The 15291-nt window shown below is 42.2% G+C and overlaps 1 protein-coding gene across 2 annotated transcripts in view; it reads right to left on the bottom strand.

Annotated features, from left to right (window-relative positions):
• The window catches only part of TTC3 (tetratricopeptide repeat domain 3), an 82921-nt gene that overhangs the window by 25690 nt on the left and 41940 nt on the right, over positions 1-15291 (bottom strand). For both annotated transcript variants that reach the window (XM_075263519.1, XM_075263520.1), the window contains 14 exons: positions 15115-15196; positions 10931-10985; positions 10797-10854; positions 8807-8861; positions 7410-7547; positions 5870-5950; positions 5308-5420; positions 4555-4681; positions 4261-4383; positions 3604-3705; positions 3404-3496; positions 1854-1918; positions 1281-1408; positions 868-1191 (listed from right to left, as the gene is read on the bottom strand). In XM_075263519.1, coding sequence (XP_075119620.1) covers positions 868-1191; positions 1281-1408; positions 1854-1918; positions 3404-3496; positions 3604-3705; positions 4261-4383; positions 4555-4681; positions 5308-5420; positions 5870-5950; positions 7410-7547; positions 8807-8861; positions 10797-10854; positions 10931-10985; positions 15115-15196 — 1544 coding nt within the window. The remainder of the gene's footprint in view (positions 1-867; positions 1192-1280; positions 1409-1853; positions 1919-3403; positions 3497-3603; positions 3706-4260; positions 4384-4554; positions 4682-5307; positions 5421-5869; positions 5951-7409; positions 7548-8806; positions 8862-10796; positions 10855-10930; positions 10986-15114; positions 15197-15291) is intronic.

Raw genomic sequence — 15291 nt, 5'->3', positions numbered from 1 at the left:
CCTTGTTCTGACAGGACGTGCCGGTACGAGATCATGCAGCTGCTGATACTGGGAGCTGGCTGTAACTTCAGCCGGAGCTCTCAGAAAGAAGGCAGGAAAGTTTATTACCTCCCCTGCCGTCTCGCTCGCTGTGTATACAACGATCAATGAGCGTTGTATACACAGCTATGGGTGCCACCATGATGGGGCCCACCCTCTGACCCGGTGGTCATGTGATCTGCCGAGCTCAGCGCCTTACAAGAGCTACAGCCTACAGGACCCAGATCAGCTCTGTAAGCCGTGTATACTACTGTGCATGAGGCTGTATTCCTGCTGCCCCGTTATAGGGGAAATCAGCCTCCCTGACAAAGAAAAAAGTGATCACATGTCCCCAAAGGTCTCTTATGACCTTAAGGGGAGACAAAAAAAAAAAAAGTTTTGAAAAAAAAAATGTAAATAATATAATTTAAAAAAATAAGTAAAATAATACACCAATAAAACGTCGTTATTAAAGGTTACAGCCCCATCCCTGACGACACCATACAAAATAAAAATTACTGTAACTGTAAGTGAAAACCAGTCAATTTCCCTCCTATTTTGTTTGTATTGTCCTGGATATATATAAAAAAACAAAAATAAAGCCCTATGTGTCCCCGAAAAAAAAAGACAAAAACACAAAAAATAGTTGAATGAGACATGAGAAAAAATTTTTTACAGCCCTCAAAAAACCCCCTAAAATGTGTCTGATCCTTGGACCACAAATTGGCCCGGTACTGAAGTGCTGGCCCTTCCCACAGCAGTCACTTACAGCAAGAATAAATAAACCATAGAGTATAGGCAAAGTATATGTTCAGATAAGTGAAACAGATTAAATCTGAATAAAAATACCTTTATTATTTACTATAAGGAGCCAGTCGTGCAGACTACTGGTTATATGTTCATCCTGTAAGAGCAGTAAATATAGAAATATTCTGGTCTTCACAATATCATTTATCTTGTACAGATAGGTTAGAAAACCCTTCATTTTACTACTGGACTGTGCACTGCTATTCCGCTCCAGCTCCTCCAGCTTCTCCTGATTTATAAGCCTCCATACACATACAGAGTCCCAAAAACTTGGGAAGCACGCAGGACATCCGCGTTTTATCAGCCCCTCCTTCTTTACAACTTGCGCTAACAAAGGATCCAATTTGCCACGGCAGCCATTAGTCACTGCAAAGAAAGAAACAAACCGTATGGAGATGCATTGTGGTGCTATAGAGTAGGGACATCGCCGCACCAGGGGCCGGGTGTGCACTTACCGACGGCATCAGATGACACGGCTTCTGGGGGCTGCTTTTTATTGTCCTCAGGATTTCCTACAGACTCTTCCTCTATAGCCTTCTTGCGCTCAGATTTATTTTCATACCTGACTTTATTGCTTTTATGGCTTGGATGTTACAAGAGAAAAATAAAATCAATTATTCCTTATTACAGGTCTTATCATTAGTCTCGCTCTGTCTCCCCTCCTGACCTTTTTTTTTTTTTTTTTTGTAGACTGTAAACCCTCGCGGGCAGGGCCCTCTACCCCACTCAGTCATTGTTAGTATTATATCTACCTGTATATTTTGTGTACTGTATGTAACCCCCAAATGTAAAGCACCATGAAATTAATGCTGCTATATAAATAATAATAACAATAACATACTCTTCTCTTCTCCTGACTTGTCTATTGTTTACATACTTGTAACAATTCTGGACAATCTTTTTTTTTTTTTTTTACAATTCTGAATTCTACTGTCCCTCTGTTACTCCTACTAAAAATTCATGAATAAATGGACAACTGCTTGTGAGGGTCGGTCTCTCTTCTGGAGCTCAATGTGTAGAAACCTTACCTGGTGGCTTTAGGTTTTCCAGTCGGCTTCTGTGTTTCCTTCTTCTTTAAGGTTTTATCTTCAAACTATAAAAAAAGAAAATTGTAAAGAAGTGTGAATTTTGGACTAAAACAGTAAAAAAATTATTATTTTTTTTTCTAAAGCTCTGTTCACATTAGCACCATGGCTTCTGTCTATAACATCACCATGACAGACTTGATCCGTTTTCAGAAAATCCCAACAAGTCCTGACAGACCCTCCTGAATTCTAATGAGTCTATCCAGTATAAATAGGCGTCCATTATTTCTGATGGCAGGAATAGCAGACTGGATTATTCCTACCATTCAGAAATCTCATAGTGGAAACATTAAAGGGATCCTATCATTCAGACGATGTTTTTTCTAAGTAGCACGTCGGAACAGCTTTAAGAAAGGCTATTCTTCTCCTACCTTTCATTGTCTTCTCCGCGCCGCCGTTCGCCTACAATCCCGGTTCTTGTTGGTATGTAAATTAGCTCTCTCACAGCACTGGGGGCGGGCCCCAGCACTCAGACAGCACTGGGATTGTCCCCAATGCTGCGAGAGAACTCTCTCCAGCGCCGCCTCCTTTTCTTCAGCAGCGTCATCTTCAGCCTCTTCTTCCGGCAGTGGCTTGTAACTTCTAAGGGTCAGTTCACACGTGAAAACCGCCTAGCTTATTTGTGCGAGGTAAAAAACCTCGGGGAGTTTTTTAGACGCTGTTTTTTGCATTCCACGCGGTTTTTGACTAGGTTTTTGACGCGGTTTTCGCTAGCAGTTTTCGCTAGGGTTTTTTTTCCCTATATGTGCTATAGAAACTGCAGGCGAAAACCGCGCGGTTTTGTGTGCAAAAAACCGCGCGGTTTTTTACCGCGCGGTTTTCGCCTCCCATTCACTTCTATGCAATTCTTCAGGCGTTTTCCGCCTGAAGAAAGGTCATGTCGCTTCTTCAGGCGGAAAACGCTAGGAGGAAAAAAAAAGCTAGTGGTCTACATAGACCACCATGTTAAAGGAGAGGTTTTTGAAGCGAATTCCGCTGTCAAAAACCTCCCCTTTGCCCGCGTGTGAACTAGCCCTAAGGCCTCCAGCCTTGGGCAGAGCAGACTGCGCATGCCCATAGGCCACGAGAAAATGGCCGCTTGCATAGTATTGTAAGCGGCCATTTTCTCGGGGCTTGTGGGCATGCACAGTCTGCTCTGCCCGAGGCCTAGAAGTAAGAAGACACGCCGGAAGAAGAGAATGAAGAGGCCGTTCCTGACGAAGACGGAGGCGGCGCTGGAGAGAGTTCTCTCGCAGCATTGGGTCTGCCCCAGTGCTGTCTGAGCGCTAGGGTCCAGTGCTGCGAGAGAGCCAATTTACATATTAACAAGAACAGGGATTGTAGGCGAACGGCGGCGCGGAGAAGATGACGAAAGGTAGGAGAAGAATAGCCTTTCTTAAGGCTATTCCGACGTGGTACTTAGAAAAAATGTCGTCTGAATGATAGGATCCCTTTAACACACCAATGTGAACAGGGCCAACAGTCTTTACTACAATGACGGTGACATAACATACCTCACATTTCACTTGTGCCATGGAGTCAATTATTACTATATGAGAGATGACCCCTCTGCAGTCCGGGGTGAGACATGTATACTTTAGGAAATCCTGTGTGTACAAAAGAAAGCACAATCCAATAGAAAATGTCATTTGGTTATGGCATATTCTTATCCTGAAATCAAAAGGACTCTATGGTGGACAGAGTCTATCTTTACCTTGTCATTTTTATCAGAATACAACGTGGCCTTCATCTTTTTCCAACAGCAAACATGAAATTCAACTCTACAGAACTGGCAGCACACCATACGTATAAAGCCCTACCCAGAGATAGAAATATAGGAGTCAAAAGAAGTCATATACAGTAATAGCAGGAATATTAGAGGTGACATGCCAGAAACTACACCAAAAAGTGCCTTAAAGGAAACCGGTGAGGGGGATTTGGGGCACTAAACCCCCAGTCCATAAGGACCTGCGTCTGATTTCGTCTCCAAATCCCCTTGAGAAGTTCCCTTTTAAGTCATTGTCCAGTGATGACGTAAAATTTGCGACACGCTAGGGGGCGTAGTTCAAACAAGATACAAGCAGACCAGTATTGAGGACTGCTCAATAAACCATCTATCCCAAAATGGAACCCTTCCCGAATCCAAGATAACTCCACATGTCGCAATTTTATAAAGCTGATCTTACAGCAGACATTTTGGGCTTCAGAGAAGAAAAGCCAAACTCATCACCCTATGCAAGAATCCGATTTCAGCCTTCAGGTCAGAATGAGATCGGCTGCTTTAGGTAACACCTCCCGCTCACTTCTGTACTAGACTTCATATACAAGGCCCTATAGGAAGGCTGCCATTACTGCCAGGGCTCCGGCCTACCTTGAAATCAGGGTCTGAAAAATATATCTGAGCTTTAGGCAAGCTTAAACACTGCTCATAGCGGCAAATGGCATCCGGTTTAGGCGGAAACTTGCACTCCTCAATGCAGTTATCTAGAAAAACCTAAAGAAACAAACCCTGGTTAACAGCGATTAAAGGTAAAATCCTGATATAGGCACAGAATACTGACACATATCTCTCTCTCTAGATAGATAGATAGATAGATATACACATAGATAGATAGAATCTAACAATTTAAGGTGGTTTAGCTAGGAAGACCCCATTAACACTTACCTGTAATTTTTCAGGCCTACTTTCTTCAATGACAACAGACGTGGTTGGCCAGGTTAGGACACCAGGAACCATCTTGTGATTTACCATGGTCTTAGACTTAATATACTGATTTAATGCATCTGAAAATCTGAGACAAACAAGACAGATTTGTCACGCCTTCATTTCTAGACCTTTGAATGTCTATTGGAACTGCTGATTCAATGAACTAACAGTACGGATTCTTACAGTACAATTATTGGCCACCAGTGTGTGCTGCCCAACCAGGGAAGGGATAAAACAAGATGTCACCAGCAAGCTTATTTGGACATATATATATATATATATATATATATATTTTTATATATATATATATATATATATATATATATATATATATATGGATGCCCCTTAACGCCGTCCCCCTGATATTGCATGCACTGAGTGGTTGTTGTCCTATACTACTGGGTACTACACTATAGTGCCTCCAACTCCTTACAAAACCAACACATAGGTACGAGATCTCCCTGATCATCCCCATATATCTGCCAATGCTCATCACCCTGATCCTTACATTATACAGGCGTCCAGTACACCCTATACACAAGAAACAATTGCGATCTACACAGGGCTACAATCTAGTTGTAATGAAAGGTTCAAAATAAAATAATAATAATAATAATAATAATAATAATAATAAATAATAATAATAATCAATTAAAATGTGTATTTTTTTAAATTATATTTTTTATTATTTATTACCTACATCCAACTTACCGATTTTGCCTATAATACACATTGCCGATTCCATAGAACGCCAGGCAGTTGAACCTCTCCTTAGAGTGGTGCTGTATAATTCCCTTCAGCTGGTTTTCAGCCTTCACCAACTCCTACAAAACAAGTCCAAATAATGAATAAAGTGTCAAAATCAAATGCAAAAAAAATTTGGTGGAATGTCTAATATTTCTAATAAACTGGTGTGCCAGGGACCTCTAGACCCCCTCCGTTTTCCCATTTCCATGGACGCTGCTGCCCATAGGCTGGATGTGTAACAATGGATGTGGCACTCTCCAACAAAGATGGCCGCAGTCTCATGATTTAGCCACCTACATCTCTAATGCATCCAGAGGACCCCCTTATGTTTTAGTGCGACAGGTGACCCCATTCCCTCCCAACCAGCACCTCTATGGTGATTATGATCTCTATGGAGCAGCAGTTCTGGTTTCTTCCTGTCATTGTAAATAACATTATTGTAAAAAGTCATGTGCAAACACTTTATATATTCATGGCCAGCAAAATCCTCATATACTAAACATCAAAACGATCCATAAACACTTACCACACATTGTCCAATACCGAGTAAAGCATTTGCATGTCCATACTGAAGTACTAGATAATCTAGCTTTGTCAGCTGTAAGCTCTGCAATACACAAGAGAAACAAATCACATCTGTCCTGTCCATGAAGAGACCGGGGCGATCACATGACCATTGTGGCCTCTTTACAGAAAACCAAGCACGCTAAGAATAGATCATGATAGGATAAAGCCCGGAAAACCTCTTTAATGGGTGAGACATGAGTGTAAAATAAGGCGTAAGTGCAGAATCGGACTCCGCAATTGTGTCAACCAAACTAGGGAGGATACTGTATACAGCAAAAAAATGCAGATTTAGGAAGGCAGCCAACACCTCGGGGGTGTCCACAGTAACTGTGGTTAGTTTAGAGCAATTGGCAGGCAGTAAGGACTCAGACAAAGATTCGTACGGATTTTATTTTCATGTAGGAGTCAGACATACAGCCGACAGCTATCTAAAGTGTAGAACGGACTTAAAGGGATCCTATCATTGGATTCCCTTTTTTTCTGACTAACACGTAGGAATAGCCTTAAGAAAGGCTTCTCCCCGCTGCCGTTCGGTAGAAATCCCGGCTTTCGTCTGTATGCAAATGAGTTCTCTTTGTAGCACTGGGTGCAGTGCCCAGCGCTCAAACAGCACTGGGGGTGTCCCCAATGCTGCGAGAGAAATCTCCAGTGCTGCCTCCATCTTCTCCAGGAAAGGCCTCTCCCTATGTCTTCTTCCAGAGCTGGGCTCAAACTTCTAGGCCTCGGGCTGAGCCGACTGCACATGCCTGGGCCACAAGAAAAATGGCCACTTACACTGTAAGTTGGTGTAAACGGACATTTTCTTGTGGCCTAGACATGTGCAATCGGCTTGGCCCGAGGCCTAGAAAATTGAAAAGAAGGAAGACAACGTTGTGAAGAGGCCGTTCCAGAAGAAGATGGAGGCATCACTGGAGAGTTCTCTCGCAGCATTGAGGACCACCCCCAGTGCTGTGAGAGAACTCATTTGCATACCGAAGAAAACCAGGATTTCTGCTGAAAGGCGGCGAGGAGAAGACATCTAAAGATAGGAGAAGAATAGCCTTTCTTAAGGCTACTCCTATGTGTTAGGGAGAAAAAAAAGGGAATCCAATGATAGGAATACTTTAAAGAGGTTTTGCTGTTACGGACATTTATCCCTATTCACAGGACAAGTGTCCAATCACAGGGGGCTCCAAACACCAGTCATTAGGAGAACGGGGGACAGAAAACCTCCTTGTGAATGGATTGCGAGTGTGTTGTCGTGAACCCTGCTCCATTTACTTCTATAAGTCTACTGGGACTAATCTCCAGCAGCGCCGCAGCCCCTTAGAAGTGAATGGGGCCCAGGTCACACTGGCACTCTATTCACAAACAGGCTTTAGGAGAACAGGACAAGGAATAAGCGGCCATATCAGAAGAATCTCTAATTCACCACCCTTGTTCTACAAAACACGCTAAGTGCCACGCATTGATATTAGTAACCACCATGTAATACCCCCACTTTCTCTAAGGAGATTTACCTGGAGGTCATTTTGTCCCAGGATGTCCAGGAGCTTAGAGAATATTCCCTCCGCGTTGCGGCAGCGTTTGTCATTTAGTGCTTCATACGCTTCACGTACAAGGGACCTGACTGTATCCTGGACTACGACCAAGTTAACCTGCAAGTCAGATTTCATTGTTGGTAAAATAGAGAAGATTCTGCTCCATACGGTCAGGGCTACACAGTGACCGGCAGTGACCCCGCTGTGTGATGTAAGGCGTCATGTCAGCCCAATAATAATAATGATGATGATACATCTATACAGCACCAACATATTCCGCAGCGCTGTACAATTAGTAGGGTTCAAGTACAGACAGAAAGATACATTACAAAGAAAGTCATTTCACACACTGGGACTGAGGGCCCTGCTCGCAAGAGCTTACAATCTATGAGGTAGAGGGGGTGACAAGAAGTAGCAGGGGCGGCATTGCTTATACAGAGGTCAGACATTTTTGTGTCATTACACAAACATAAAGCTGTATGAGCTGTCAGCAGTCGTGTCCTTTAACGTTATTATGTCCAGGCGCCATCTGCAATATACAGACCATCTGCATCCTACCGTGTGGGGTAATGCAGGAGAGGGAACAGAGGAGGGATCGGTTTAAGGATTCAAACTGTGGAAGGGTTTACATTAGGAATTGTGATCAGCCTGTCTGAAAATGTGTGTCTAGTTTGCGCTTGAAGCTGTAGAAATTTGGAGTTAATCTGGTTGTCCGGGGTAGAGCATTCCAGAGAAGTGGTGCAACATCAAGTTGCAAAAAAATTCAAGCCCTGTTAATCTTTTTTCAACTAGAAGTCGCAATTGGTGCACCATCTGTGTCGCAATGTGTCTCAGTTCACTTATGTTAGTGAAGGGGTCACACTGATCTAAGGAGGACAGGCGTCGTGTCTAAAATTGCTGTGTAGACCTAACCTAATTCGTATTCTCAGAAGCAGCAGCACCATAAGGGCCCCTTAACACGGCGTAAGTGCGCCGCTCATTTAGACACGTATACACGTGTCCGAGCGCGGCGCTTCAAAACAGAGCCCATTGATTTCAATGGGACGCGTGCACTCGGACACGTGTTTTGAAGCGCCGCACTCAGACACGTGTATACGTGTCTAAATGAGCGGCGCACTTACGCTGTGTGAAGGGGCCCTAAAGGGCAATGAAGCAAAGTAGAGTACTGAACAGTCCAAATCCAAGGTTCACATATCATTCCTGGTTATATCCATGTAATATGTCATAAATAGCTGAGAGATGGAGCGGTCTCAGAGGTGGAACCTACCAGATAGTTAAAAGGCTTAAATACTGATCTGGGAATACGCCTTCAACTTAGGACTGCACCAGCAAGTTTGCCAATGACACTTCTTGTATAATACATCTTATCTTCTTACCTGTGATGGACCTGGAGATGGAATCTTTTGGGTTTCAGTGCTCGGATTTGAAACTCTAAAAAATGAAAAACAACAACAACAAAAAAAAAAACCATTAAAAAAAAAATAATAATTAAAAAAATATATATATATATATATATATATATATATATATATATATATATATATATATATAAAGAGCTCAACGGAAAAATGTCCTAAGTCCACATTTTGTCATATTTCAAATTATTACCTAGAAAGCTTCTTTGTACCTCGTTCTATGCATTGGGTTTACAAGGTACCTAGGATTAATGACCTAAGTCCATATATTTCAATGCAGAAGAATTTACATTCAATGGAATAATGGCCTAAGTCCAATACAAACTTACTTACTTCACTCTCGTTGGTCATTTTTTCATTGAAATCGTGACTTCCGGTCTGTTGTTTATATTAGTGTAAAAACTTTGTCTTATTGTTTAAAAGGCTCTAAATCGACTTTTGCACATATTTAGCACCGAAAAGGGAGGCAGGTAATTATTATTCTTCATCGTTTAATAATAGTAGTAATTAATTAATAATATTAAATAAATAATATTTATACATGAAGCTGCAATTTTTTTAATAAATAATACAATTTATGATTAGGATTAACGGTGTTCATTAGCTGATTACATTGGTTTGCTCATTACATTACGTTTGCATAACTGATTACATTACGTTTGCTTTAGGCTAAAACTTTAAATTTCGTTTTTCTCACAATATTGATTTTTGGACTTAGGCCATTTTTCCATTGAGCTCTTCATATATATATAATCTTATTAATATTACGAATGTGAATGTTTGGATATTTGTTCCTCAATCACGCATAGACAGCTGAATGGATTTGAATGAAATCTGGCACACAGATAGTTTGTGATCTCGATTAAAACATCGGCTACTTTTTATCCCGGTAAATGACATGGATTCATGACTGTTATGAATTTATGTTCACATACTATATTACACTGCTCCTGCAGCAGCCTTATGTCAGCCAGGTCTGTTATCTCTCTGTGTAAACACTCAGCTAACCCTCAGTGGATTGTGTTCATGCATTTGCATATTATCTGATCTGCTCCAGGCAGTGCAGACAAACTGACATGGGCAATCACCTTTTTGGCAGTTTGCCAATTTTAAACATGCCGGGAAAAAGAAAATCTAATTTGTCGCAAACAATGACAGCTATAAAGGTATCCAGAAGTCACAAAACTGTCCACAAGCAGAGCTGAGAGGGATCATTGACGCCAACAACATGCTCATTATATGGTGTCCCAGTGACTGCCAGAACAATCACGGGCACAGCGCGAGGAACAAGTTCAGTGGCAGGCTTGAGAGCTGCCAAAACGCTGGAGCAGCCAAACCATTGATGGCAGTAATTTGCTGAATATAGGCGGATCATCGATGCCAACAACCTGCAGACAAAGTCGCAGGCAGAGGCTAGTTATGTATAAGCACTAAAGATGAGCGAGTACTGTTCGGATCAGAAAAGAATGGATGCACCTGGTACTTCCGCTTTGACGTCGCCCGGCCACTTAACCCCCCGCGTGCCTGCTACGTCCATTCGTTTCTATGCGAGCGTGCTGTGCGGATCGGCTGATCCGAACAGTACTCGCTCATCTCTAATAAGCACCAAATCATATGACTTTGTAGTAAGCTAACTAAGGGTGTATTCCCTTACATTCCCCGTGTACATTGGAGGAAGATGCAGTTGTATACCTGCATTAGTATACAGTGGCATACACTGCCCATAGGCTCCCATGTTAACCCCTTCCTGCTCTGTATTGTACTATTATGTTGCGCTGAGTGTAGTTAACCGAGTCGGAAAATACTCAGATTCTGGCGTATGAAGTGAAGTGACTCTCCTCTAACCTCATTTTCTACAGTTGACACAGCCCCCTACTCCAAGTCCATAGTCAATACACAGATGCGTGGGAAAGAGAAAGTTAATCAAGTAAATTGGTCAAATGTCAGTCACCTTGGTTTCTCAGAATCGCTCCCCTTCCCTTTTGATTTTGCCTTCTTGGGTTGTCGAACTACAATCAATAAAGACAGGACATTAGTGGGCGCTTCACAGACTACACGGCAGACGCCGACGGAGCTTTCTCTTACCGCTCACATGTTCTGGACCTTCTTTATTTTCGAGGCTACTTTCAGTGGGAGATTCCTAGAAGAAGTAAAAGGATCGTTGTGTTATAGTAAATATATATATATATATATATATATATATATATATATATATATATATTTTTTTTTTTTTTTTATTTATTTATTTTTTAAATTTATGCATTTATTAGACTCCTAGGGGTCTTGTACCCCAAGGGGTCTGATCACTAATGCAATGCATTACAATGCTAATGCATTGCAAAATACCGGGGCTTCTATTGCAAGCTACCTAGAGTAGCCTGCAATAGAATCCAGTGAATGAAAGGCCGGTCATTGCTGTCATGGCAATGCAATCGCCAAGAAAATGGTGGCACCCACGCGCCGCCGGGAAAATGGCGCCTTGACCAAAGCGCTGGAGGGGTTAACGCCCTCAATTGAGGCGGGCAAAAAAAAAAAAAAGAAAAGAAAAAGTTTACATACGGACGAAGATTCATTAGAATACATTGTGTGTTAGTAGAGAGGAAATGCATTGTGGCTGATATAAAGGTTTGCTAGCAGAGACATGATGTATCCACATGAAAGTCCGAAAGGTAGGATTCCTCGCCCACCATAGAAACGGGGGCGAACTCCAAAACACATAACACATTTAGTGAAAATACATACCGATCTGCAGATATTAGTAGTCTCCCTCGACTCCAGTAACAATATTAGCTCTATGAGCAGAAACAGAATCCACAGAGACGTCTCCCATAGCAGGGCACCCATGGCATTCCCAGGCGCGGCTGTAAGCTTATCACACCAGCAGCCATAACACGCCTGGTAACCACTGCCCACGGCACCTGGCACCCATACACACAAACATCATGGCTTGAACTAAAGCCAGTAAACTATCCCTCTGCAATACACACAATGCAGAGGATTTACTAGGCGACATGCCGGGCAGCACCTTCATAAGGCAAATATATGTGATGGGGCTGCACCATGTGGAGACTAGAGCGCCCCCCGCTATGATAAATAATCCTTTCTCTACACTGGCCATATCATTACAACAGATGCCAGGTATTTAAATATGGCAACTGCAGGGGTCTCCATAAGCAGCCCCTCCTCTCAAACGGAGGACTCGCTTATGAAAACACCAGTCCTTTACAAGTGAATGGAGAAACTTCCATATGCGTCGTGTCCTCATTCACTTGCCTTCCCATTCTTGAGAACCATCAGGTATTTATGGCGTATTCTATTCATACACAGCCATTCGTGACAAGGCAGGACGACACAGATTCCCCTTTAGGGGTGCGGGAGAGTTCGGTCACTACATGCACTTATTTTCCTTTATTCCCCTGCGGACACAGCCCTGAGGGCTCCCACGTTACACAACTAATTGTACATTTACTTGGAACTATTTTGGAGTAGACAGGTTTGGACTGGCTTTTATTATTTTTGGGGAACATTTTTCTTTTGGGGGCAGTAAAAGAGACAGAAGACAGACATACATTTTTTTTGCACTTCTGTTTAATGTAGAGTGAATGTGATTGAACCAGACATTACAACTTCCTCCAGCGAGTCATTACGGCAATCCCACGTTTATATCGGTTTTATTATATTTTAGCACTTTTGCAAAATAAAAACGTCATTTTCTAAAATAAATGATCTGCCAGTGGTCACCGTGTTCTGATGTCCATAGCCGTTTTTCCTGTTGATGGAGCCATTTTAGGGTCGGGTTGTTTTTATTGCAAGTTGTAGATTATATGGACACCATTCACTTTATTTTTTTTTTTTTATTTAATTGGGGCACTCGCCATAGGGCTCGTTCACACAGGGGCAAGGAGGCAGATTTTTGACAGCAGATTTAGCCTCAAAATCTGCCTCCGTACAATGGTGGTCTATGGAGACCGCTAGCAAAAAAAAAGAAGCGACCTTTCTTCAGGCGGATTCTGCAATAGAAGTGAATGGGAGGCAAAAAACAGCGATTGAAAATGCCTAGCGGTTGTTGTTTTTTTTTTACAGTCCATTCACTTTAGGGGAGGGGAAAACCGCCTGTCGTTTTCTGAAGAAGTTATTACCAAAAACTGCTCCAGAAAAAGCTCCAAAAAAACACCTCAAGGTCAAAAAACCGCTTGCTAATTAGGAAGCGTTTTTTTTTCAGGACCAAAATAAGCCAGGAGGTTTTTTACGCGTCAACTAGCCCCTATGGGATACATATTTTTGCACAGCTTGCGCTCCTACATACACAGTGATACTCGGTATATTGCAGGGGTGAAAGCTACTGATCATGCCATCCTAGAAGTTAAAGGATTTGTCCAGGATAACTGGAAATCCCAACACTAATCTATACACCCCCCCCATCCTTCTACTTTCTAAATAACGTAATTAATTTCCGGAAACGGATAGTCACTATTACTCCCCTTCACCCCCATTATACTTCCCATCCACGCTTCTTCCTGTGGGAAAACCGCTCCTCCTTTACCGATTCTGCCGGCACGCTCTTCTCAAAGCACTGTTCTGCCAATGATCCACCTCCACTGCGCAGTTTCCACGCATGTGAAGTAGAGGTGGATCATCGCTGCAGAGAACAGAGCAGTGATGGCGAAGAGCATGTGCCTGCAGAATCAGTGCAGGGAGGAAGCAGGGCCGTCAAACAGGAAGAAGTGTGGAGGATAAGTATATAATGGGGTCGGGCTGAGTAGATACGGAAGGGCGGGATAGCTTGAGAGACTGAGAGGGGGTGTATGGCAGGGAGGAAAAAAGGAAGGAGGGGAGAGTAAGGCGAGATGGGTTAGTGAAGAAGTTACATTACAGGAAGCTGAACCAAAAATCAAATGCAGGAGATACCAGGACCTCAAAAATTGGAGATAGGTAGGTAACTATCAGGGACGTATTTAAAATTTCACTTTTATTGATATGTATTAAAAGCTATACTTAGTACAAGACAACATAACAAAAATGTGGTATAAAATACCCCAAAATTCACAAAGGTAATGATTATGTGCAACCACCTAGCCTGTGGGGGAGTGGGACACACCGTCCTCCACAATCGTTTATTTACCCCACTAGTGTTACACTTCTTATCTTTGTTGTGGATAATGGGTTAAAGAGCAGGGCTGGAAAAACGTGTGCTATAGCCGCCTATGTTATCTATAGAGTACTGGCTGGCAAATAACTCCACTGCTATAGATTTTTCCTTCCTATAAGCTGGAGCTACAGTTAATAATTCATTTTGTTAAAACACTGAAGCTCTCTGCTGTGCATTAAAGTGCCTACAAAAGAGGACTTGTTAGCAGGCTGGTATAGAGTAACCGGATAGTAACACCTATCTTAAGGCTAAAGTAGGGGTAAGGGTAGAGCTGCTCTGCTGCTGATAAAGCAGCTTTATCAGCAGCAGAGCAGCTCTACCCGTATAACTACTTTAGCCTTAAGATAGGTGTTACTATCCGGTTACTCTGTATACCAGCCTGCTAACAAGTCCTCTTTTGTAGGCACTTTATTGCACAGCAGAGAGCTTCAGTGTTTTAACAAAATTAATTATTAACTGTAGCTCCAGCTTATGGGAAGGAAAAATCTATAGCAGTGGAGTTATTTGCCAGCCAGTACTCTATAGATAACATAGGCGGCTATAGCACACGTTTTTCCAGCCTTGCTCTTTAACCCATTATCCACAACAAAGATAAGAAGTGTAACACTAGTGGGGTAAATAAACGATTGTGGAGGACGGTGTGTCCCACTCCCCCACAGGCTAGGTGGTTGCACATAATCATTACCTTTGTGAATTTTGGGGTATTTTATACCACATTTTTGTTATGTTGTCTTGTACTAAGTATAGCTTTTAATACATATCAATAAAAGTGAAATTTTAAATACGTCCCTGATAGTTACCTACCTATCTCCAATTTTTGTTTATTAACTGGGCACGTAGCATTGGTTATCTCTACTTTAATTTTTGAATTTAAGATACCAGGACCTCCCAGAGACTGTACTATACAAGCGATATCTATACATGAGCAATGTAGTAGTGTAGTATATATTCTGTCTCTGCTCCATAGGCACAATGAGCTGCTGCACCTTAGTAGGGGTATTTAGTCACCTACCAGGGCAAGTACCAGTTATCTTTTCCAAGTTCCCGAGCACCCCTTTAAACTTAATGTACAGGGACGATATATTAGGACAATGGTTAAAATTCTTCAAAGAGCACGCACCTTATCATGAACATCTTCTACTTTGCTTGGGGTGTCCTTAACGTCTTTGTTTTCTACAACAGATGTGAATTGTGCTGCAATCCTTGAAAAGAAACAATACATTAATGGACTTGGTGACCCAAACAGTAAGCAGATAGGATAAGGAGAAAGGATGATTTGGGCTAGGGCTGCGACTCC

Source organism: Leptodactylus fuscus, chromosome 2, assembly GCF_031893055.1.
Source record: "Leptodactylus fuscus isolate aLepFus1 chromosome 2, aLepFus1.hap2, whole genome shotgun sequence".
Lineage (NCBI taxonomy): Eukaryota > Metazoa > Chordata > Amphibia > Anura > Leptodactylidae > Leptodactylus > Leptodactylus fuscus.
The sequence above is the reverse complement of the archived record's forward strand: the minus strand, read 5'-3'. Positions and strand labels throughout refer to the sequence as shown.